The sequence below is a fragment of the Drosophila pseudoobscura genome, chromosome X, assembly GCF_009870125.1.
Source record: "Drosophila pseudoobscura strain MV-25-SWS-2005 chromosome X, UCI_Dpse_MV25, whole genome shotgun sequence".
Classification (NCBI taxonomy): domain Eukaryota; kingdom Metazoa; phylum Arthropoda; class Insecta; order Diptera; family Drosophilidae; genus Drosophila; species Drosophila pseudoobscura.
The window spans coordinates 64,671,839-64,694,350 of NC_046683.1; the positions used below are offsets into that span (position 1 = coordinate 64,671,839).

Sequence of the window (22,512 nt, forward strand, 5' to 3'; positions counted from 1 at the left end):
TTTGCTGTTTTTGGACTGTTGAAGGGGAAAAAAAAAATGGTATAACTAATATGAGACTGAAAAAGTGTGCAATTTCTTACTATGATTTGATTTGAATTGATGTGAAAAAAATGATGTCTCAAAAAAGATAATAGGCGAGCGTATATCACAAGTTGAATAAACGTGTACATATAACAAAGCCTCAAAAAAAAAATCCTAATATACATATCCGTGTATATAAGTGGACGTGTGTTTTTAAGCCTACAAATTTCTTATTTTCTACGAAACAAATAACGTTAAAGATGAGATCCAGGGCAAACGAACAGTCCGCGCTTTTTGTTGATCATGCTATTGGAGATTCTCTGCATTACAGATCTTTTTCTCGGCCACCTGGAGGCTGTGAAGTAGCTGGTTAATAAGCGTCAACGCCTGAGAATTCCCCTGGTCATCGGCGAAGTGTGCCACCTTTTCGAGGAGAAGCTGGACTGCTGGCAATTGAAGATGCACTCTTGGGTGGGTACGAAGTAGCTCAAGGGCTTTTGGTCTTTTGGCACAGCTCTGACCATTATCTGGCGTTGTATCGCAATCTTTTCGCTTTCGATTGCCGGATGAGCTTGTGGAGCCTGGAGATTTGGCAGGTAGGCCCACAGGCCCATCAATTAATTGAGTGTTTTCAAATGGTGTCGGAATGTTACTATTTAGTAATAGGTCACTGCGAATTCTTATGGTGGGCCTATCTTGTGCCTTCTGAGGGACGATGGTGATCCTGTTTTCGCTGGGCTTCAGCTTTGATTGGTCAGTGAGAATGGTGGGTTTTTCCTGTGCCTTGTCAAAGGTGGCTCTTACGATGGTCTCATTTGGGGCCTTGTGAGTGGTGATGATGCTGTGCTCGCTGGACTTCAGTTTTGAATGCTCAGAGCGGACTTCAATGCTGCGTTCATCCTGGGCCTTGCCAACGGTGTCTCTTATAGTCGCCGTATCTTGTGTCTTTTGAGGGGTAATACTGATCTTTTCTTTGATACTGATATTCGATTTGTCCATGTGGAATCCTATTTTGGGTTCTTCGTGTGTCTTGCCAGTAGTGATCTGGTCCTGTTCGACTTTTTTAATTTTTTGGTAAGTGCGAATTCTTAGGGAGGTTTCTTTTGGTGCCTTGAGAGGGGTGGTGGGGGTCCCGTCTTCGTTGGGTTTCAGATTTGATTGATCAGAAAGGACTTGAGTGGTGGGCTCATCTTGTGCCTTGTCCGGGCTGAGCTTGTCTTGTTTAGCTTTCTGCTTTGATCGGATGGCTCTCGCCTTCGATCGATCTTCGATCGCAGTCTGGCTTACTCTTTTAGCAATAATTTCGTTCTTAATATTACGCGTCTTAAGAGTCTCTAAGTCAAGCTTGCCATCCACGTGATCTGCGTAGTCTTTTAAATCTATATCGCCTATCTCGTCATCATGGATGATTATCGGAGGTTTCGACAGGCTGGATTCGCTGTCGAGTAAACTATCCAGACTTTCGCAAGTCTCTTCATCTTCATCTTCGTCGCTACAGAGGTCAATGATGATAGTCGAAGGTTTGTTTGTGGCTGCTTCGACTGATTCGGATGCTGGTTGCTCAGTTACACTGTTAGTCTGTTTCGATTCTGCTTTCGAAGAAGCTTCAGTCTCTCCATTTAGCTTCGATATCCAGTCACCTGCCCACGCCATGACGTTCTCGTAGGACGACGCGGGTAACTTAGTCCTCAGCTTTTCCTGGCATTTTCTGGACAAGAAATGCCCATTCGGCCCTTTGCTGACCTTGAAGTGCTCGAATCCAGAGTTAAACAAATCCTTCCTGGAAGTATATGGGTAGTATAGATTTAACATGGTAGTCGAATATTACTTACAAAGTTGTTTTGTTCATCCCCTTGAAGGTCTGCATATTCTTTATCTCCCTGTTGCTCAGAATCAAAACTATCATTTAAGCTGTTTCCTTAATTTAATCCAATATATAAAACTACTGAATCAAAATTGTTCGACTTTTGGTGCCTCAACAGCAATGTGATATGAAATCGAACTTAACCCACTTAACCCCCCTCTATTTAAACAGCTCAGCGACTTGAGGTAAATGGCTGTAAATGTTACTGAGTGTGACTTCTTCTTGTAGATCCATGCCATCTTTCCTCTGAACTTACAAAAAAAAAAGATATCTATCACCTGAACTGCGGTAAAATGATTACATATTTGTTATGTTCGGTGGAATATTAAAAAAAACCCCTTGGCATACAATGGGTTAATTAGAAACCATATTCCTCGATTTTAATATTCTTTTGGATAATGCTAATAATGAGAACTCTCAGCTGTGAATACATAATTTTATCCGATTGTCGAATCGATTTCCCTTCAAGACTGGCTAATTTTAAGAGCTCATTTCACGGGTTTGTTTATAAAGTAAGGTTTAAACAAAATGTCACCCTGATGGGAATGCGAACAATAATAAATGAGCTGCCAACTTGGTTAAAATGCCCACTCGTGGCGTTATTTTAATGTTCGCCGTATCGAGAAACTCGATATTACGCTTTGCAGCACTGCCGCCAAGTATATGGCGCTAAAACTACTCTCGTTTCAAACATTTTAGCGACAGTATTGACCACTCGTAAAATATTTTTTTGATTATTCATTTAATTTTATAATTATTAGATCTACAAATGGTTTCCCACTGTGCTGCGTGTTTCGCCACGGTTTATTCGCAAATTGCCCATGCAGCCTTCAAAAAGAATATCGGCAATGGCTTTTCGTGCCAAGATTCTTTGCGTCGGTGCCATCTCTTCATACTGAACCGCCCAAGACTTGGCCAGCACCTCCGAGGCCTCGCTTAAAGCTGGATGGGCGTCTGTACCATTTGATCCTCTGCCCACAGTCAACGCCACGTTCGTGGAGACGTTGCGGTCCTTATAGTCGGATGTGTTAAAGCCACAAATTTCCGGTTTGACATCGCCGTCTCGTGTGAGCCTATCAGTATCCATGGGTTCCCCGTCATGCTCGATGATCTCTATTTTCGGACTCAGCAGCGAACTCTCCTCTGATTGTTGCACACCTTGCTCTGGTAGATAGGTGGCTATTGTCTCCTTTGTTGGCCAGTCACTCACAGCATCCAATGGGTCTGATGAGGCCTGAAAGGAAGCAATCCATTATAAAACAAACTGCAGTTATCGTCTTATCTATTTTTCACTCACATCTTTTCCAAACTCAAACATCGTCTTTGGTTTTGTGGTCGCCGTTCCGCGAACTTTTCTGGTTCTGCCTTGTTGAAACGACTCCTGGGTCAGAAGGAATCCCATATAGTCGTAGAACCAAAGCGTGGGCTTGCACAGATCCGAATGAAATCCCAGTTCCTTTTGCTTCAGAATTCGCATCTGTTCGCGGCGGTAGTTCGTCCGGAAGATGTTGATGCGCCGCCCAACTTCAGTGCGCGTTGCATTCGGCTGGATCTCTCTTAGCTTCGTCTCCAAAAGCTCGTAGGCCTTGTTTCGCAGTTCCTTATTTCGGTAGTCGACATGGTTAGCGTCCCATAGCTGTGGCATTCCTTGATAGAGGGCCAAAAACTCGCGCCAAAACTGACGCTTGCCAGCGCTGAAGCGGTCAGGCAAAGACGCTGGGGGTATGCATGGCGCAATCCAAATTTAAAATTGTGTTCGAAATCAGCGGTGTTTCTATGATACTGAGCGCGGCCATGGTAAAACTGCGCAGAGACTAGCCGAATACCAACTTAGGCCCTTTTTTAAGGACGTTATGGCCCTTTTTTATTTTTTCTATTCTAGTTCTTTGCGGCGTCATAAATAATGTGATTTCCAAGGTTGGGTTCAATTATTATCACGAATTTTCAATACACAATATTCCAGAATATTCCAATCTTTGGGTTAACTAATCGCAGTGGGAGAGATGCTTCCTTTTGAGCGTTGCAAACAGGTAGGTCATCCGTAAAAGATGGGTTTATGGGTCTGAGAATTCATTCTTTCATTTTGTATGGTGGTGTTTTTATTTTGACTGTAACAATTTTGCTGTTTTTGGACTGTTGAAGGGGGGAAAAAAATGGTATAACTAATATGAGAATGAAACAGTGTGCAATTTCTTACTATGATTTGATTTGAATTGATGTGAAAAAAATGATGTCTCAAAAAAGATAATAGGCGAGCGTATATCACAAGTTGAATAAACGTGTACATATAACAAAGCCAAAAAAAAAAAAAAAAAATCCTATTATATATATCCCTGTATATAACTGGACGTGTGTTTTTAAGCCTACAAATTTCTTATTCTCTACGAAACAAATAACGTTAAAGATGCGATCCAGTCCGCGCTTTTTGTTGATCATGCTATTGGAGATTCTCTGCATTACAGATCTTTTTCTCGGCCACCTGGAGGCTGTGAAGTAGCTGGTTAATAAGCGTCAACGCCTGAGAATTCCCCTGGTCATCGGCGAAGTGTGCCACCTTTTCGAGGAGAAGCTGGACTGCTGGCAATTGAAGATGCACTCTTGGGTGGGTACGAAGTAGCTCAAGGGCTTTTGGTATTTTGGCACAGCTCTGACCATTATCTGGCGTTGTATCGCAATCTTTTCGCTTTCGATTGCCAGATGAGCTTGTGGAGCCTGGAGATTTGGCAGGTAGGCCCACAGGCCCATCAATTAATTGAGTGTTTTCAAATGGTGTCGGAATGTTACTATTTAGTAATAGGTCACTGCGAATTCTTATGGTGGGCCTATCTTGTGCCTTCTGAGGGACGATGGTGATCCTGTTTTCGCTGGGCTTCAGCTTTGATTGGTCAGTGAGGATGGTGGGTTTTTCCTGTGCCTTGTCAAAGGTGGCTCTTACGATGGTCTCATTTGGGGCCTTGTGAGTGGTGATGATGCTGTGCTCGCTGGACTTCAGTTTTGAATGCTCAGAGCGGACTTCAATGCTGCGTTCATCCTGGGCCTTGCCAACGGTGTCTCTTATAGTCGCCGTATCTTGTGTCTTTTGAGGGGTAATACTGATCTTTTCTTTGATACTGATATTCGATTTGTCCATGTGGAATCCTATTTTGGGTTCTTCGTGTGTCTTGCCAGTAGTGATCTGGTCCTGTTCGACTTTTTTAATTTTTTGGTAAGTGCGAATTCTTAGGGAGGTTTCTTTTGGTGCCTTGAGAGGGGTGGTGGGGGTCCCGTCTTCGTTGGGTTTCAGATTTGATTGATCAGAAAGGACTTGAGTGGTGGGCTCATCTTGTGCCTTGTCCGGGCTGAGCTTGTCTTGTTTAGCTTTCTGCTTTGATCGGATGGCTCTCGCCTTCGATCGATCTTCGATCGCAGTCTGGCTTACTCTTTTAGCAATAATTTCGTTCTTAATATTACGCGTCTTAAGAGTCTCTAAGTCAAGCTTGCCATCCACGTGATCTGCATAGTCTTTTAAATCTATATCGCCTATCTCGTCATCATGGATGATTATCGGAGGTTTCGACAGGCTGGATTCGCTGTCGAGTAAACTATCCAGACTTTCGCAAGTCTCTTCATCTTCATCTTCGTCGCTACAGAGGTCAATGATGATAGTCGAAGGTTTGTTTGTGGCTGCTTCGACTGATTCGGATGCTGGTTGCTCAGTTACACTGTTAGTCTGTTTCGATTCTGCTTTCGAAGAAGCTTCAGTCTCTCCATTTAGCTTCGATATCCAGTCACCTGCCCACGCCATGACGTTCTCGTAGGACGACGCGGGTAACTTAGTCCTCAGCTTTTCCTGGCATTTTCTGGACAAGAAATGCCCATTCGGCCCTTTGCTGACCTTGAAGTGCTCGAATCCAGAGTTAAACAAATCCTTCCTGGAAGTATATGGGTAGTATAGATTTAACATGGTAGTCGAATATTACTTACAAAGTTGTTTTGTTCATCCCCTTGAAGGTCTGCATATTCTTTATCTCCCTGTTGCTCAGAATCAAAACTATCATTTAAGCTGTTTCCTTAATTTAATCCAATATATAAAACTGCTGAATCAAAATTGTTCGACTTTTGGTGCCTCAACAGCAATGTGATATGAAATCGAACTTAACCCACTTAACCCCCCTCTATTTAAACAGCTCAGCGACTTGAGGTAAATGGCTGTAAATGTTACTGAGTGTGACTTCTTCTTGTAGATCCATGCCATCTTTCCTCTGAACTTACAAAAAAAAAAAGATATCTATCACCTGAACTGCGGTAAAATGATTACATATTTGTTATTTTCGGAGGAATATTAAAAAAAACCCCTTGGCATAATTGGGTTAATTGGAAACCATATTCCTCGATTTTAATATTCCTTTGGATAATGCTTATAATGAGAACTCTCAGCTGTGAATACATAATTTTATCCGATTGTCGAATCGATTTCCCTTGAAGACTGGCTAATTTTAAGAGCTCATTTCATTGGTTTGGTTATAAAGTAAGGTTTAAACAAAATGTCACCCTGATGGGAATGCGAACAATAATAAATGAGCTGCCAACTTGGTTAAAATGCCCACTCGTGGCGTTATTTTAATGTTCGCCGTATCGAGAAACTCGATATTACGCTTTGCAGCACTGCCGCCAAGTATATGGCGCTAAAACTACTCTCGTTTCAAACATTTTAGCGACAGTATTGACCACTCGTAAAATATTTTTTTGATTATTCATTTAATTTTATAATTATTAGATCTACAAATGGTTTCCCACTGTGCTGCGTGTTTCGCCACGGTTTATTCGCAAATTGCCCATGCAGCCTTCAAAAAGAATATCGGCAATGGCTTTTCGTGCCAAGATTCTTTGCGTCGGTGCCATCTCTTCATACTGAACCGCCCAAGACTTGGCCAGCACCTCCGAGGCCTCGCTTAAAGCTGGATGGGCGTCTGTACCATTTGATCCTCTGCCCACAGTCAACGCCACGTTCGTGGAGACGTTGCGGTCCTTATAGTCGGATGTGTTAAAGCCACAAATTTCCGGTTTGACATCGCCGTCTCGTGTGAGCCTATCAGTATCCATGGGTTCCCCGTCATGCTCGATGATCTCTATTTTCGGACTCAGCAGCGAACTCTCCTCTGATTGTTGCACACCTTGCTCTGATAGATAACTGGCTATTGTCTCCTTTGTTGGCCAGTCACTCACAGCATCCAATGGGTCTGATGAGGCCTGAAAGGAAGCAATCCATTATAAAACAAACTGCAGTTATCGTCTTATCTATTTTTCACTCACATCTTTTCCAAACTCAAACATCGTCTTTGGTTTTGTGGTCGCCGTTCCGCGAACTTTTCTGGTTCTGCCTTGTTGAAACGACTCCTGGGTCAGAAGGAATCCCATATAGTCGTAGAACCAAAGCGTGGGCTTGCACAGATCCGAATGAAATCCCAGTTCCTTTTGCTTCAGAATTCGCATCTGTTCGCGGCGGTAGTTCGTCCGGAAGATGTTGATGCGCCGCCCAACTTCAGTGCGCGTTGCATTCGGCTGGATCTCTCTTAGCTTCGTCTCCAAAAGCTCGTAGGCCTTGTTTCGCAGTTCCTTATTTCGGTAGTCGACATGGTTAGCGTCCCATAGCTGTGGCATTCCTTGATAGAGGGCCAAAAACTCGCGCCAAAACTGACGCTTGCCAGCGCTGAAGCGGTCAGGCAAAGACGCTGGGGGTATGCATGGCGCAATCCAAATTTAAAATTGTGTTCGAAATCAGCGGTGTTTCTACGATACTGAGCGCGGCCATGGTAAAACTGCGCAGAGACTAGCCGAATACCAACTTAGGCCCTTTTTTAAGGACGTTATGGCCCTTTTTTATTTTTTCTATTCTAGTTCTTTGCGGCGTCATAAATAATGTGATTTCCAAGGTTGGGTTCAATTATTATCACGAATTTTCAATACACAATATTCCAGAATATTCCAATCTTTGGGTTAACTAATCGCAGTGGGAGAGATGCTTCCTTTTGAGCGTTGCAAACAGGTAGGTCATCCGTAAAAGATGGGTTTATGGGTCTGAGAATTCATTCTTTCATTTTGTATGGTGGTGTTTTTATTTTGACTGTAACAATTTTGCTGTTTTTGGACTGTTGAAGGGGGGAAAAAAATGGTATAACTAATATGAGAATGAAACAGTGTGCAATTTCTTACTATGATTTGATTTGAATTGATGTGAAAAAAATGATGTCTCAAAAAAGATAATAGGCGAGCGTATATCACAAGTTGAATAAACGTGTACATATAACAAAGCCAAAAAAAAAAAAAAAAAATCCTATTATATATATCCCTGTATATAACTGGACGTGTGTTTTTAAGCCTACAAATTTCTTATTCTCTACGAAACAAATAACGTTAAAGATGCGATCCAGTCCGCGCTTTTTGTTGATCATGCTATTGGAGATTCTCTGCATTACAGATCTTTTTCTCGGCCACCTGGAGGCTGTGAAGTAGCTGGTTAATAAGCGTCAACGCCTGAGAATTCCCCTGGTCATCGGCGAAGTGTGCCACCTTTTCGAGGAGAAGCTGGACTGCTGGCAATTGAAGATGCACTCTTGGGTGGGTACGAAGTAGCTCAAGGGCTTTTGGTATTTTGGCACAGCTCTGACCATTATCTGGCGTTGTATCGCAATCTTTTCGCTTTCGATTGCCAGATGAGCTTGTGGAGCCTGGAGATTTGGCAGGTAGGCCCACAGGCCCATCAATTAATTGAGTGTTTTCAAATGGTGTCGGAATGTTACTATTTAGTAATAGGTCACTGCGAATTCTTATGGTGGGCCTATCTTGTGCCTTCTGAGGGACGATGGTGATCCTGTTTTCGCTGGGCTTCAGCTTTGATTGGTCAGTGAGGATGGTGGGTTTTTCCTGTGCCTTGTCAAAGGTGGCTCTTACGATGGTCTCATTTGGGGCCTTGTGAGTGGTGATGATGCTGTGCTCGCTGGACTTCAGTTTTGAATGCTCAGAGCGGACTTCAATGCTGCGTTCATCCTGGGCCTTGCCAACGGTGTCTCTTATAGTCGCCGTATCTTGTGTCTTTTGAGGGGTAATACTGATCTTTTCTTTGATACTGATATTCGATTTGTCCATGTGGAATCCTATTTTGGGTTCTTCGTGTGTCTTGCCAGTAGTGATCTGGTCCTGTTCGACTTTTTTAATTTTTTGGTAAGTGCGAATTCTTAGGGAGGTTTCTTTTGGTGCCTTGAGAGGGGTGGTGGGGGTCCCGTCTTCGTTGGGTTTCAGATTTGATTGATCAGAAAGGACTTGAGTGGTGGGCTCATCTTGTGCCTTGTCCGGGCTGAGCTTGTCTTGTTTAGCTTTCTGCTTTGATCGGATGGCTCTCGCCTTCGATCGATCTTCGATCGCAGTCTGGCTTACTCTTTTAGCAATAATTTCGTTCTTAATATTACGCGTCTTAAGAGTCTCTAAGTCAAGCTTGCCATCCACGTGATCTGCATAGTCTTTTAAATCTATATCGCCTATCTCGTCATCATGGATGATTATCGGAGGTTTCGACAGGCTGGATTCGCTGTCGAGTAAACTATCCAGACTTTCGCAAGTCTCTTCATCTTCATCTTCGTCGCTACAGAGGTCAATGATGATAGTCGAAGGTTTGTTTGTGGCTGCTTCGACTGATTCGGATGCTGGTTGCTCAGTTACACTGTTAGTCTGTTTCGATTCTGCTTTCGAAGAAGCTTCAGTCTCTCCATTTAGCTTCGATATCCAGTCACCTGCCCACGCCATGACGTTCTCGTAGGACGACGCGGGTAACTTAGTCCTCAGCTTTTCCTGGCATTTTCTGGACAAGAAATGCCCATTCGGCCCTTTGCTGACCTTGAAGTGCTCGAATCCAGAGTTAAACAAATCCTTCCTGGAAGTATATGGGTAGTATAGATTTAACATGGTAGTCGAATATTACTTACAAAGTTGTTTTGTTCATCCCCTTGAAGGTCTGCATATTCTTTATCTCCCTGTTGCTCAGAATCAAAACTATCATTTAAGCTGTTTCCTTAATTTAATCCAATATATAAAACTGCTGAATCAAAATTGTTCGACTTTTGGTGCCTCAACAGCAATGTGATATGAAATCGAACTTAACCCACTTAACCCCCCTCTATTTAAACAGCTCAGCGACTTGAGGTAAATGGCTGTAAATGTTACTGAGTGTGACTTCTTCTTGTAGATCCATGCCATCTTTCCTCTGAACTTACAAAAAAAAAAAGATATCTATCACCTGAACTGCGGTAAAATGATTACATATTTGTTATGTTCGGTGGAATATTAAAAAAAACCCCTTGGCATACAATGGGTTAATTAGAAACCATATTCCTCGATTTTAATATTCTTTTGGATAATGCTAATAATGAGAACTCTCAGCTGTGAATACATAATTTTATCCGATTGTCGAATCGATTTCCCTTCAAGACTGGCTAATTTTAAGAGCTCATTTCACGGGTTTGTTTATAAAGTAAGGTTTAAACAAAATGTCACCCTGATGGGAATGCGAACAATAATAAATGAGCTGCCAACTTGGTTAAAATGCCCACTCGTGGCGTTATTTTAATGTTCGCCGTATCGAGAAACTCGATATTACGCTTTGCAGCACTGCCGCCAAGTATATGGCGCTAAAACTACTCTCGTTTCAAACATTTTAGCGACAGTATTGACCACTCGTAAAATATTTTTTTGATTATTCATTTAATTTTATAATTATTAGATCTACAAATGGTTTCCCACTGTGCTGCGTGTTTCGCCACGGTTTATTCGCAAATTGCCCATGCAGCCTTCAAAAAGAATATCGGCAATGGCTTTTCGTGCCAAGATTCTTTGCGTCGGTGCCATCTCTTCATACTGAACCGCCCAAGACTTGGCCAGCACCTCCGAGGCCTCGCTTAAAGCTGGATGGGCGTCTGTACCATTTGATCCTCTGCCCACAGTCAACGCCACGTTCGTGGAGACGTTGCGGTCCTTATAGTCGGATGTGTTAAAGCCACAAATTTCCGGTTTGACATCGCCGTCTCGTGTGAGCCTATCAGTATCCATGGGTTCCCCGTCATGCTCGATGATCTCTATTTTCGGACTCAGCAGCGAACTCTCCTCTGATTGTTGCACACCTTGCTCTGGTAGATAGGTGGCTATTGTCTCCTTTGTTGGCCAGTCACTCACAGCATCCAATGGGTCTGATGAGGCCTGAAAGGAAGCAATCCATTATAAAACAAACTGCAGTTATCGTCTTATCTATTTTTCACTCACATCTTTTCCAAACTCAAACATCGTCTTTGGTTTTGTGGTCGCCGTTCCGCGAACTTTTCTGGTTCTGCCTTGTTGAAACGACTCCTGGGTCAGAAGGAATCCCATATAGTCGTAGAACCAAAGCGTGGGCTTGCACAGATCCGAATGAAATCCCAGTTCCTTTTGCTTCAGAATTCGCATCTGTTCGCGGCGGTAGTTCGTCCGGAAGATGTTGATGCGCCGCCCAACTTCAGTGCGCGTTGCATTCGGCTGGATCTCTCTTAGCTTCGTCTCCAAAAGCTCGTAGGCCTTGTTTCGCAGTTCCTTATTTCGGTAGTCGACATGGTTAGCGTCCCATAGCTGTGGCATTCCTTGATAGAGGGCCAAGAACTCGCGCCAAAACTGACGCTTGCCAGCGCTGAAGCGGTCAGGCAAAGACGTTGTCATCTTGGAACGAACAAATCAAACAGTAAGCGAAAAATGCTACGAGAAGAGTAATGTCTTTATAGTCCTGGTGAGAATTCTTTGTTTTTTAAATTTTAATCAAAAATACAAGCAGGCATCAGCTGTTAACTGGGATGTCCACTCTTTTTCTGGAAAATCATCAAAATACCAACAACAAAAATGTAGTGCTGGAAAACACCAAGCACACGGGCAAAAAAAAACGAATTCACATCGACTTTTGTATGCATACCCTGGAATTAAATTCCGTTTTTGTGTGAGTGTTCTTGTTGTTGTTACAATCTTGAAATCCGTTTTAAATATGATTCGACGAAAACACCCTCGATGGACGAAACTGGACCGACCTCACGATTCAAGCACCAATCATGAACTGAGTCTCTGATGTAGACGAAAACAGCACCAGTGTGTGTGTGCCAGTGTTCGATTGAATGATTGATTAGTTTTCTGACGGCGTTGATTGTGTGGTGCATGTATGCGAGGGTTGGTTGTGCGCCATTCACACACATACATAGTTGCAATACATACAGAGCTAAGTCAATCAATCAACGACCGCGCATAGAGAACAGCCTCAGGTTTTGTAAACACGGCTGGAAATGCGCAATAATACAGATAGCCTGCATAAGCACAATTTGACTCTGAAATTTCACAATTTGTAAGAATTTTCATTGCTAGTTAGCTTTATTTGGCAATGCGCCACCCTGTGTGCCTACCCTGTGTCCCTTGCAATGTCCCAACACTGATGCACGTGGATGTATGAATGTTTGTGGAGCACCTGCGGGGCGCAATCGTGGGCCGGAGAGCGCCGCCTGGCCAGATGCCAGTTTGGACCAGACGTCTGGCTAAGGGCAGACATGCGCACATCATTCACACAGATGAATCTCGCAATCATTCCGAGTGCTTTGCCATTATTAAGTGCCACTATTACTAGGTAGAGATTCGATCACGGAGACACAACCTCTACATTGATGTGGATTGAATGATTGACATGCCATATGCAAATGCCCAACTTTACTCAAGCGTAATTGTGCATAAATACATATGTACATACATATGTATACGTATGATTTCTTGACACGCACTCACAGACAGCGCCCACCATTCTCACACGAACACATACTCAGATGCAATCAAAACAGATGTTTGACTGTGTTGGGGTTGTGAGAGCGTGAGGGAGAGAACGGCCGCCCGGCCGGAACACCATCCGCAGCTAAGGGCAGACCTGCGCACTGCCCATAAGGCGCGTATATTTAGCCGACTTTTTTTGCTGGCCATGAATAGGTGGCAATATACACATGTACACAATTACATATGTACACACGCTTGAATCTATATATGCATGTATATAAATATATATATATATGTACGTATATGTATGTAGGTAATATGGTAATACTCCACATCGATATTATAACAATGACGCAAGGTATGTAATGATTTTGGTTTAGTGTATTTGGTTCGAGTACAAACTAGATCTACCTTACGGCTAGTGATTGAGTGCATCTTCGAGATGCCTGGCTACGAACTAATCTTAAGACTGGCTTGCTCTTTGGCTGAAGCATATTACGGTTCCCCTGATCCTGAATTATCCTACGATGAGGCGTCGTCCACCTCCCGCATCAGCTCGTCGGCTCGGGTGATCAGGCCAATCAGACGATAGTTCCGCTTGTGGAGAGCGAATTGCTCAAGTAGTTTCAGGTACTTTCGTGCATCGGCGCAGCTGATGACGTTCGTCCCGCTGGCGGATTGTCCGCCGTTGTTGTTGTCGTCGTAGTCCGGCGGTAGACGACGCTTGATGCCTTGGCGTGCGACTGATGGTGCCATGGTCAATGGTGGCATCGGCGGCAGCGTTGGAATCGCCTCCGGTGCCGGGCTCAGCCTGCGCTGGCGCATTTGCTCAATGTATTCCATTTCGTTCTCCACATTGGCAGCCAGAACCTCGGCCAGCGACGTTACACTGGATCGCCCTCCGTTGGCATCGTCTTCGAGTTCATCTTCTCCAAGCGGTTCCTCTTTGATGCGCACAACAGGTTCGGACTCCGGTTCCGGCTCCGGATCAGGTTGGTCCTTTGATGGTGCCAGAGCCTCTGCTACCTCTTTATCTGTTTCTGTCTCCTCCTCCTCGGGGTCTTTGGGCTCCGCTTTGATGTCCTTTTCTTGCTTGATCTCGAGCATGGGTGCAGGCACTACTGGACCCTTCTCTGGCAGCTGTGGCTGCTGCGGCGACGGACGCTTCGTTATGCTCTGGGCCAATGTAGCCAGTGGTATAATGGTCATGGTCATTGGTTGTGCGCCACCGCCGGGAGGCTTTGCACCTGGTGGGAGAATGGGTGTGGCCAGCAGCACCTTCTGCGACGTTCCGGGCGGTGTATTGGTGTTGAGCGGCAGAGGCACCCTGACCAACTGAGGCAGTGGGTGGACGGCACGCGCCAGATTCAGTTCGCTCAGCGATGGCTTCACATCCTCCTCCTCCTCCTGCTCCTCTCGCTCACTAATGTCGCCGCCATCCACATCGACCTCATCGTCCTCCTCGCCAGCATGACTGCTGAACGTACTGGGAAGGCTCACTTCCCCGTCGTCCTGCTCCTCCTCCTCTTCGTTCTGCTGGTTGGTGCTGTCCTCGGGCATACACTCCGATCTTACGTCCTTCACAATGTCCTTGATCTGGACCGAGTGACTCTGGGTGTAGCCGATCTTCAGAAGCTTTGTGTCATTGTTGTCGATGCCGTAGGTACTGCGGAACTTGTCGCACCACTCCTGGTGGGGGAAGAAGTGTGCCAGCCCCATGGAGCTCTTGAACTGCAGCGCCATCTTCTGAATGAGGCCGTCGGATATGATAAAGTCCTTGTAGTACATCATGCGCCGAATCCAGTCGTACACAGCCTTGCCCAGCATCGAAACCCTCACCGTCTTTGTCTCCATCGTGCGTGCATCCTGGGTGCGCCGCGTCCGCTGCTCCCAAGCGTTCATAATTTCCTGACGCTGCTGCACAATGCGCTTGATCTGGTCCGGACTGCAGTTAAACAGCCGGCCCACGTGCTTGTAGACCGGCAGACGATCGTACTCCCGCAGGGCGGCCACCTTCTCGTTGAGAGCGAGGACGTTCTTGCGCTTGATGCGGTTGTCGAAGGCCACCTTTTCGGCTGGAGATAGCATAGGCGTCGGGGTGAATGACCTCGGACTGAGCGTCGGCCCTTTGGGCCTCACGACGGCATCCACGTCGATTACCTGGGGACAACGAATCGCATGAACTGGGGGCCGCAATCAGGGCATCATTATCGACTCACCTTGTCCTTCTTGTCATCCTTTCTGGAGGCCTGTGCCTGTGCCGCCTGGTTCCTTTGCTCCCTTTCCTTTCTGCGTTTTTCCCGTATCCGCATTTTGTTGCTGCTTTAGCTCCGCCTCTGGCGAATGTGGCAAGACACAATTTACAGTTGTTTTGCTGCGCCCACTCACCCTCTCTTGCTCTCTCACAGACACAGCCAAGCGCTTTGTATGTGAGTGTAGCGCGAGTGTGTGTGTGCTTTGATGGATGGTGGCTACGATTATGCGCGTTGACTGCTTGAAAACGTCGCCAGCGACAATTTTCTTTCCGATTTATTTCATTTTCCGCCTCGAATTCACCTGAAATTTTCAATAACCTTTTGTCTGGCCACCAACCAAGTGCAGTGCGCTGTCGATTATAGTATTCTATGGTTTTTCAACGACGCTCAGCTGCACGCACCGCGCTGTGTTGGTTGTGTTGTGTCGACTAGAACGGTTAATATAAAAATAGCTGCTTTGTGCCTTTGGCCGCGGTGTACGTTGCTCTGTTCTCTGGCGAATGCGCAGCGTGGCGGCCGCAGTCGAGAGAGAGAGAGCGCGTTGGTTCTGCGCCGGCCTGTGTTTTGCTGATAAGCGTGCAGTAACTGATACAAAGAGTGTGAGAGGCTAGAGAGAACGAGGCAAAGCCAGAAAGCAGCTATGCGGAGAGAGGGTTGGAAAACTAAACTTACGGCGCGAGATGGTCGTCGTGTATGTGTGTGCGAACGAGTGTGAGTGTGGCTTCTGCGCATGCGACAACTTTACTGTTAGTTCATCTGATCGCAGAAAATTCAATAAGCGCTGCCTAGCGCAAAATCGTACTTAATTGCTAATTTTACTCAACGAACCAAACCGAATTATGTATGGTTTTGTTTTAAAGCAAAAGTCGAACAAAATTGTCTTCTTGTGCCTCATATTTTATTTTTACAGGTGCATCTATTAGGCGTTTAAGGTACATACATATCTATGTATAGTTAAACGGCAAAGAATTCTGTACACCAAATTTGGTTGCTCTAACTTTTGATGCTGTTCCAAAATATGTACATACATATGTATACTTTATGGGGTTGGAAACGTGTCCTTCTGGATGTTACACGTGGATCTAAGATACAGCTATGCTCTAGAGTAACGGGTATATAACATTTTTGGTTTGAATTGAATTGCAAAATTCACAATAAACAAAAATCGCCCAGCATCTGATATAATCGTTGTTTTTATTAACACACGCTCAATAAATGGCTAACCAAAGTTGGTAAATTTACGCAAAACGTAGGACATGGCAGCCGGGTTATCGGCGGGCACCATGTGTCCGGCCCGGTTCACCCAGAACATGCTGAAGTTGCCGGCCGTCTTCTCATAGCCCTCGAGGACACGGTCCACGGTGATGCCTACGCGGGGAGCAGCCAGGTAGGCCGCCTTGTCCGTCCACTCCATGTCGGCAATCCAGTTGATAGCGCCTGGGGTGGCACAGATCAGGTCCAGGCCGCCGGAGAACACACCCACCCTGACGGTGGTGTTGCTCAGCAGTTCACCCACTAAAATCAGGAGGGCTCTGCTGTATCAGAGAAGATCTGGACCCGGGCACAGGCAAGAGTTATCACTTACCAATGTGGACGGCAGGCTTCATGAAATCACCCATTAGAGCGGAGAAGGTTGCGCTGCTCTGTGCGCCCCACTTGACCCCGGTGGTGATGTTGAGGGCCTTGGTAACGGGGCCCTGCATCAACTCCTGAAGAAGCTTGTCCCGATCCTCGTCAATGTCGTAGTGCACCAAGGTGCGGTACATGAGCTCTGCCAGAAAAAATGATTGAAAAAGTCTCTTTTGCGTTGACCATGTTTTATGAACCTACCCTCTTGACTCATAGCCAACGACCTCAGAACATACTGATCGCCAAGTGTCGGGGTCTCCACATTGTAGAAGTCGACGCCCTTCGACTCACGAAGCACCACCGACTGCGTGGAGCTCCACTGAAGTGTGGCCAGGGTCCACATCTCCCGGTCTACATATTTCTTGGTCGATGAGGCAGAAGCCGCGATCTTGTCATGGCCATCCTGGTCAACAATGCCCAGCTGAAGGAGGAACGGAGCCCAGGAGAGGACGGAATCGATTGGCGATGTCCACGGATCACCTAATCCGACCGACACCAAGTTGCTCTCGATCTCACCGCGCTGGATGGCATAGTACAACTCCAGGGCGAACTCAGGGGCCATCTTTCCGCCGTAGCTCTCGCAGAAGATGTGCAGAGGCACCGCCTTGAACTCCGGATGATTCTCATAAAAGCCCTTCATCAGCTCCACCAGATCCAGGGCGATCTGCTTGTTCGTCGTCGTATAGTACGCTGAGCTGTCGACGTAGCTGAAGCCGCTACCCACGGGATTGTCAATGAACATCACATTCATGTCCTTGGCCCAGTTCCAATCGCGGTAGCTGCCGTCAAGCTTCAGTGGTCCCAGCTCCTCGAAGTTGCCATAGCCCGTGGACGAGGCACCCGGTCCGCCTTGCAGCCAAATGGCCAGGGGACGTTCCGTGTAGTTGGATACATTGGCCGTGGTGTAGTAGAGCCAGTAGAACATATGGGCACCCGTTCGCACATCAATGAATCCCCAATCCTGTTCTCCGGGTCCATATCCTTGACGGGCTGGGAATCGAGGTAGGGGATTTTTTAGTGCGGTCTGTAGTCGATCAATTTTAAGCAATATTTCAATAATTCCCTATATTTTGGAAGTGAGTAAATACCTTTTATAGACGGTACATTTTGTATTAACGACAGAACAGACGGTTTTCATTAATGCTAAAACCTGGGTACTTGGTGGTGGTGTGGATACTTGAAGACTAGTCAATAATCTTAATATATAAATTAAAACTAAAATTATAAGATAGTTACTGGTATTTCATTAGAACACTTGACTCTAATCGGAACCAAGAACGTTTCATGCCCCAATTAAGGAATCTCAAGCATTCACTCGTCGTTCACGATAAGCTAATTATGATTGAATCCCAAGAATACTTCATATTTCACATTTCTATTCCTTCGATTCTTCATCTGTGCAACGAACAAGCTTAAGGTGGACAATTCTGCTCTTCCTATCATCCACAACAAAAAAAAGAAGTTTTTTTTTGGGTTGGATAACTTTCTCGTTCATTAACACCTAATGCGGTATTTCTGATCGGAATACAAAGTGTTTCTGGCTCCAATCCAATCAATTGAGGGCGACACTCACCGTTGACAGAGCCGCAGCTGAAGAGCGCCAGACAAAGCGCGACAGCGGTGATAAGAAGACGAGCCATGGTTGAGCTGCACTAGTTTTCTCTTTAGCTCGAAGTTTGAAGTATCTTTGAAGCCCAACCGATCGCTTGGCAGTTCGACTACTGTCTGATCGCTGGCCAGGGCACGACCAACGAAAGTAGCCAACACAACACGCAGACGGCACGGCACTCATATCTGTTTGAACAGAGTTTGTAATCTAGAAGTGGGGGAGGCATGCGGCCGGCTATCACTATTTATGGCCCTTAGAAGCGATGGCGATGACAATGACGCTTACTGACTTATTGGCAATTATCTCCATGACATTTTTTAGTTTTGGCAAATCTTTGTCACTAAATTTGTAAAAGCCTTTAAGCGCACATCATAATTATCTAGACAGAACCGAAATTGGGTTTAACACAGCATTTTTCTTTGTTGAACTTTATTTATGAACAAATGTATGTACCACACATGTATCTGTTCTGCTCGGTCTGCTTTAGCCGAAGGTTGTGAACTCCCGCAGGACATGGCTCATGGCGGCTGGATTATCGGCGGGAGCCATGTGACCGGATCGGTTGATCCAGAACATGGTGAAGTTGCCGCCAGTCTTCTGATAGCCCTCCAGAATGCGATCCACGCTGATGGCAGTGCGCGAGGCAGCTAGATACTCGCTCTTTCGGCTCCAGTCCAGCTTGGCTATCCAGTTGACGGTGCCGGGCGTGGCACAGATTAGGTCCAGGCCTCCAGAAAACACGCCCACCTTTAGAGGAGTCTTCTCCAGCAGCTCATTTACTGTAGATTGTAGATTGATATAGAGATTAACTAGCTATAATCACGGTTGACGGTTCTTTACCAATATGGATAACGGGTTTCATGAAGTCTGTTCGGTGTATGTCGAAGGTACTGCTGCTCTGCGATCCCCATTTGACATTCGAGGGTATGCCCAGGGTCTCGGCCACAGGGCCGCGCATCAGATCCTCCAGCAGCTGGTCGCGGTCCTCGTCAATGTCGAACTTGACCATGGTGCGGTACTGTCGCTCTGGCAGGAGAGAAGATCCATTTTAAATCATGGCTGTAATTCTACATTCAGGCACTCACCTTCAGGCGTCATGGCCAGCTGCCTCTGGAATCGGTCGCCGAGGGTCTCCTTTAAAACATTGTAGAAGTCGACACCTTTGGAGGCCTTCATCACCTCCCACTGGGTGTTGCCCCACTGTGCAGTGGCCTGGATCCAGCGCTCTTCTGCCACCAGCTCGGCAGTAAAGTTTGCCGCAGCCGTAATCGCATCGTAGCCGTCGTGATCGACGATTCCCATCTCCCTGAGCATGGGTCCCCAAGCCAGAACCGAGTCGATTGGAGATGTCCACGGATCTCCCAACGCAACGGACGTCAGATTGCTCTTCACCTCGCCCCGCTCCTTTGCATAGTACAGCTCCAGGGCGAACTCGGGTGCCATCTTGCCGCCATAGCTCTCGCAAAAGATGTGCAGGGGAACCGCTTCGAACTCCGGATGGAGCTTATAGAATCCCTTCATCAGCTCCACCAGATCCAGGGCAATCTCCCTGTTGGTGGCCGTGTGATAAGCCGTACCATCCACATAACTGTAGCCACTGCCCACGGGATTGTCGATAAACATGACGTTCATGTCTTTGACCCAGGTCCAGTTGCGGTAATCGCCGTACAGGTCTACGGGTCCCAGTTCCTCGAAGTTTCCATAGCCCGTGGATGAGGCACCCGGTCCGCCTTGCAGCCAAATGGCCAGGGGACGTTCCGTGTAGCTGGTTACATTGGCCGTGGTGTAATAGAGCCAGTAGAACATGTGGGCGCCTGGACGTACGTCGACGAACCCCCAATCCTGCTCCCCCGGGCCATATCCGGCCTTGCCTACGGTTTGCAATTGTTTGTGCGATAGATAGCAAGGCGGTGATTTATGGACGCGACTTACCATGTGCCAAGGCCGCGAAGCACGCAAGAAATATCACTACCAGGCTCGTCATCTTCATGGGACACTTTGGCCCCAGCCGTGGCGTGGGTCTACATTTAAAGGGAAATTCTTATCTATCCACCGCCCGCCTAAGCGGGTATCGTAGGCACCTCTGCGGAATTTGAACTTTTGTGGGTCTGGCAACGCCGATAACCCTCAACAGCTGTTTGGACTTCGTTGTTTTCCTCTTTTGTGTCTGGCCGCTGCGAAATAATTTAATTAATTAGCAAATAACAGAAGTTTCAGCATAATAATGGCAATTGTGCGCATACCCAAGCAAAAGGTGATTCTCTGCGGCGACTATGGCGTCGGCAAGAGTTCGCTATTTCGCCGCTTTACCAACAACACATTCGTTACGGAGACGGACCGCAAATCCACACTGGGACTGGATCACATTGATCGGGAGTACGATGTGGGCGACAAGCAGATTAAGGTGTGTGGTGTCTGTAGTGTGCGTGATTCCAGCTTAATGTACTGATCTTTTGATTGATGGCAGCTCCAACTGTGGGACACTGGCGGCATGGAACGTGTGGCTTCTGTGACCTCTTCTTACTATAAATTTGCAGAGGGTGCAATCCTTGTCTTCGCCCTGGACAATGCCGCCTCCTTTCACTCGCTCTCGCAGCACTTGCTGGACATTGTTACGTATGCGGAGAATGCGAAGATTTTCATCTGCGGCAACAAGAGCGATTTGGAGGGCCGCGAGCCGGAAGTCAGTGACGAGGAGGTGGAAGCCTTTTGCGAGCAGTGTCACTCACTAATCAGCGCCACTTACAAGACATCCTGTCGCACTGGGGCGGGTGTTGAGGAAATGTTTCGCGATATATCGCGACAGCTGGTGCATGCCAATCGCTCCAAAATGGAGCTGCAGGCTCTCGAGCAGAAGAGCTTCAAAATTGACACGGCCAGTGACCCGACAGTCAACGAGGAGGCCTCCTCGTGCAGTTGCTAGCAGTTGGGGAACATTGAGTTTGGCTAAAGACATCCCACAGCCAGACTCAATGCGAGCAGAAATGCATTTTTTTTGTACTTTTTGTTTATTAACGATGCGAATTGTAGGTGGTTATGTTGTTTTTTACGAATTAATGCAAAATACGTCCCGAAAATTAACACGAAACACCAAACTTTTAACATGAGTCATAGCATAAGAGTAGTATCTAGTGTCTAGGCGCCGTGTAATGCCAAATATAAGCTACACGTATGTAGTGCGTTAGTGCGTAAGTCTTTGCAGCTTTGTTCCACTAGGATTAGCCATTGGGATGTTTCCTTCACACACTGAATACTCATTAACGTAAGATATTCTAAACAAATAATAAATAATCGATTCACAAAACAGGAATGCGTCAACATATGTCATTAGTGATAAGCTACACTCAAATAGAAATTCATATCAATTGGTTTCGTTTCTATTAGGTTAACTATGAGGTGGCGGCCGAGGAACTCGGGGCAAAGGTGAGATATAGGCTGACACCCACAGCCACCACGAAGCACACACCAACCCCATATAAAACGACCTTTTCTCTCAGAGCCCTCAGCACCATGGTGTTCAAGGTGCGGGAGGCACGGCCGAGATCTGCGTTTGTTTCCCTCAGACGTGCCCGGGCACCTTGCAAGGTCTCGCGCTGATGGTGCAGGTCGTTCAGTACTTGTGCGCCCAGAGCCTCTGTCTCCACGGCTACCCGATATCCCTCGGTCAGTCGATTGCCAGTGCGCTCAATCCGCTCGGAATTGTCTAGTAGGCGTTGTCGCTGATCATTGTTAATGGACACATCCTCGTAAAAGTCCCCGGCCCCACCCAAGTCCAAGGTTGTGAAGGCGTTTGGCTGCGCCTTATTCTTGGTTTGCTTGTACTCCGCCTGGAGGCGTCGTAGCTCGGCTTGGGCCACCTGCAGCTTGCTGTTGAAGCTTGTTCTCTGTGCTGGATTCAGCTCTCTTACCTCCAGGCCCATCTGCTCCAGCAGCTCCTGTGCCTCGGGCAGGCTGCCATCGATTTTACTGCACAGCTCATTACGGTCACCTGCAGGATTACACGAAAATTGATTATCAGCCCACTGCGTGTGTATGTGCGAAAATATATCTTCCACTTCACTCCACTTACTGCTGCTGCTCTGTTGCTGCAATCGTCCGATATGCGCTGTTATCTCCGCAATCAGAGCTGCGTACTGCTGCTCGTACTGTTCCAGCAGCGACATTTCTTGTTTATGTTACACGCGAAGAGAGAACAATATGCGTTTAGCAACAATATGGGCTAATTTTTCCAGTGAAGGCAAAAACGTAAACATTGGCGCAGTGTGACCGCCTCGCAGGAAGTTGATAATCCCAGACAATAACTTTGCCATATTTAACGGAAAACTTGCAACAATACAAGT

The 22,512-nt window shown here is 46.3% G+C and overlaps 9 protein-coding genes across 11 annotated transcripts; 1 reads left to right on the forward strand and 8 right to left on the reverse strand.

Moving 5' to 3' along the window:
* Positions 1-993: 993 nt before the first annotated feature.
* LOC117184402 (uncharacterized) lies at positions 994-3,623 on the reverse strand (the record flags this gene model as incomplete). Its single annotated transcript, XM_033381531.1, has 3 exons — positions 994-1,801; positions 1,854-3,119; positions 3,183-3,623. Coding segments are annotated over 2 exons (912 nt in total), but the record flags the coding sequence as incomplete, so codon positions are not given.
* A 338-nt stretch (positions 3,624-3,961) lies between these two features.
* Positions 3,962-5,996, reverse strand: LOC6900146 (uncharacterized). Its single transcript, XM_002135450.3, has 2 exons — positions 5,849-5,996; positions 3,962-5,796 (listed from the first exon to the last, which is right to left on the reverse strand). Exons 1-2 carry the CDS (start codon positions 5,920-5,922, stop codon positions 4,323-4,325), a joined length of 1,548 nt encoding a protein of 515 aa, XP_002135486.2. The 5' UTR covers positions 5,923-5,996; the 3' UTR covers positions 3,962-4,322.
* Positions 5,997-6,617: 621 nt separating this feature from the next.
* On the reverse strand, positions 6,618-7,618 carry LOC117183204 (uncharacterized; the record flags this gene model as incomplete). The annotated part of the gene is made up of 2 exons (XM_033381532.1): positions 6,618-7,114; positions 7,178-7,618. Coding segments are annotated over 2 exons (912 nt in total), but the record flags the coding sequence as incomplete, so codon positions are not given.
* Positions 7,619-7,956: 338 nt separating this feature from the next.
* LOC4812501 (uncharacterized) lies at positions 7,957-12,201 on the reverse strand. Of its 3 annotated transcripts, none has more exons than XM_001352766.4 (4): positions 11,847-12,201; positions 11,174-11,745; positions 9,844-11,110; positions 8,000-9,791 (listed from the first exon to the last, which is right to left on the reverse strand). In XM_001352766.4, the coding sequence occupies exons 2-3, from the start codon at positions 11,597-11,599 to the stop codon at positions 10,640-10,642; spliced, it is 897 nt and encodes a 298-aa protein (XP_001352802.1). In that variant the 5' UTR covers positions 11,600-11,745; positions 11,847-12,201; the 3' UTR covers positions 8,000-9,791; positions 9,844-10,639. The 3 variants fall into 3 exon arrangements, with proteins under 3 accessions (XP_033241099.1, XP_001352802.1, XP_015043863.1); XM_015188377.2 differs by having other exon boundaries at positions 11,174-11,599; positions 11,847-12,186; XM_033385208.1 differs by lacking the exons at positions 11,174-11,745; positions 11,847-12,201 and having other exon boundaries at positions 7,957-9,791; positions 9,844-9,992.
* Positions 12,202-13,042: 841 nt separating this feature from the next.
* Positions 13,043-15,637, reverse strand: ebd1 (earthbound 1). Its single transcript, XM_001352760.3, has 2 exons — positions 14,899-15,637; positions 13,043-14,839 (listed from the first exon to the last, which is right to left on the reverse strand). Exons 1-2 carry the CDS (start codon positions 14,989-14,991, stop codon positions 13,202-13,204), a joined length of 1,731 nt encoding a protein of 576 aa, XP_001352796.1. The 5' UTR covers positions 14,992-15,637; the 3' UTR covers positions 13,043-13,201.
* Positions 15,638-16,109: 472 nt separating this feature from the next.
* Positions 16,110-18,300, reverse strand: hiro (highroad). The gene is made up of 4 exons (XM_001352765.3): positions 18,137-18,300; positions 16,765-17,553; positions 16,520-16,705; positions 16,110-16,449 (listed from the first exon to the last, which is right to left on the reverse strand). The coding sequence occupies exons 1-4, from the start codon at positions 18,201-18,203 to the stop codon at positions 16,154-16,156; spliced, it is 1,338 nt and encodes a 445-aa protein (XP_001352801.2). The 5' UTR covers positions 18,204-18,300; the 3' UTR covers positions 16,110-16,153.
* A 284-nt stretch (positions 18,301-18,584) lies between these two features.
* On the reverse strand, positions 18,585-20,293 carry LOC4811919 (retinoid-inducible serine carboxypeptidase). The gene is made up of 4 exons (XM_001352764.4): positions 20,105-20,293; positions 19,258-20,043; positions 19,013-19,198; positions 18,585-18,951 (listed from the first exon to the last, which is right to left on the reverse strand). Exons 1-4 carry the CDS (start codon positions 20,160-20,162, stop codon positions 18,656-18,658), a joined length of 1,326 nt encoding a protein of 441 aa, XP_001352800.2. The 5' UTR covers positions 20,163-20,293; the 3' UTR covers positions 18,585-18,655.
* Positions 20,294-20,340: 47 nt separating this feature from the next.
* RabX6 (RAS oncogene family member RabX6) lies at positions 20,341-21,476 on the forward strand. The gene is made up of 2 exons (XM_001352763.4): positions 20,341-20,576; positions 20,640-21,476. Exons 1-2 carry the CDS (start codon positions 20,397-20,399, stop codon positions 21,093-21,095), a joined length of 636 nt encoding a protein of 211 aa, XP_001352799.3. The 5' UTR covers positions 20,341-20,396; the 3' UTR covers positions 21,096-21,476.
* Positions 21,184-22,451, reverse strand: Vti1a (Vesicle transport through interaction with t-SNAREs 1a). The gene is made up of 2 exons (XM_001352762.4): positions 22,242-22,451; positions 21,184-22,160 (listed from the first exon to the last, which is right to left on the reverse strand). Exons 1-2 carry the CDS (start codon positions 22,333-22,335, stop codon positions 21,562-21,564), a joined length of 693 nt encoding a protein of 230 aa, XP_001352798.2. The 5' UTR covers positions 22,336-22,451; the 3' UTR covers positions 21,184-21,561.
* Between the last annotated feature and the right edge of the window lie 61 nt (positions 22,452-22,512).

Bases quoted from the DNA above. Each gene is read 5' to 3' on its own strand.
- LOC6900146 (XM_002135450.3), bottom strand. From the start codon at position 5,922: ATGATAGTTTTGATTCTGAGCAACAGGGAGATAAAGAATATGCAGACC. The intron at 5,797-5,848 runs GTAAGTAATATT...ATATACTTCCAG, and splicing joins GGGATGAACAAAACAACTTT to GAAGGATTTGTTTAACTCTG.
- LOC4812501 (XM_033385208.1), bottom strand. From the start codon at position 9,917: ATGATAGTTTTGATTCTGAGCAACAGGGAGATAAAGAATATGCAGACC. The intron at 9,792-9,843 runs GTAAGTAATATT...ATATACTTCCAG, and splicing joins GGGATGAACAAAACAACTTT to GAAGGATTTGTTTAACTCTG.
- ebd1 (XM_001352760.3), bottom strand. From the start codon at position 14,991: ATGCGGATACGGGAAAAACGCAGAAAGGAAAGGGAGCAAAGGAACCAG. The intron at 14,840-14,898 runs GTGAGTCGATAA...CGTTGTCCCCAG, and splicing joins AGGATGACAAGAAGGACAAG to GTAATCGACGTGGATGCCGT.
- hiro (XM_001352765.3), bottom strand. From the start codon at position 18,203: ATGGCTCGTCTTCTTATCACCGCTGTCGCGCTTTGTCTGGCGCTCTTC. The intron at 16,706-16,764 runs GTAGGTTCATAA...TTTTTCTGGCAG, and splicing joins GTTGGCTATGAGTCAAGAGG to AGCTCATGTACCGCACCTTG. The intron at 16,450-16,519 runs GTAAGTGATAAC...TCCTGATTTTAG, and splicing joins GAAGCCTGCCGTCCACATTG to TGGGTGAACTGCTGAGCAAC.
- LOC4811919 (XM_001352764.4), bottom strand. From the start codon at position 20,162: ATGAAGATGACGAGCCTGGTAGTGATATTTCTTGCGTGCTTCGCGGCC. The intron at 20,044-20,104 runs GTAAGTCGCGTC...TGCAAACCGTAG, and splicing joins CTTCGCGGCCTTGGCACATG to GCAAGGCCGGATATGGCCCG. The intron at 19,199-19,257 runs GTGAGTGCCTGA...CTCTCCTGCCAG, and splicing joins GCTGGCCATGACGCCTGAAG to AGCGACAGTACCGCACCATG.
- RabX6 (XM_001352763.4), top strand. From the start codon at position 20,397: ATGGCAATTGTGCGCATACCCAAGCAAAAGGTGATTCTCTGCGGCGAC. The intron at 20,577-20,639 runs GTGTGTGGTGTC...GATTGATGGCAG, and splicing joins TGGGCGACAAGCAGATTAAG to CTCCAACTGTGGGACACTGG.
- Vti1a (XM_001352762.4), bottom strand. From the start codon at position 22,335: ATGTCGCTGCTGGAACAGTACGAGCAGCAGTACGCAGCTCTGATTGCG. The intron at 22,161-22,241 runs GTAAGTGGAGTG...GTAATCCTGCAG, and splicing joins GCAGCAACAGAGCAGCAGCA to GTGACCGTAATGAGCTGTGC.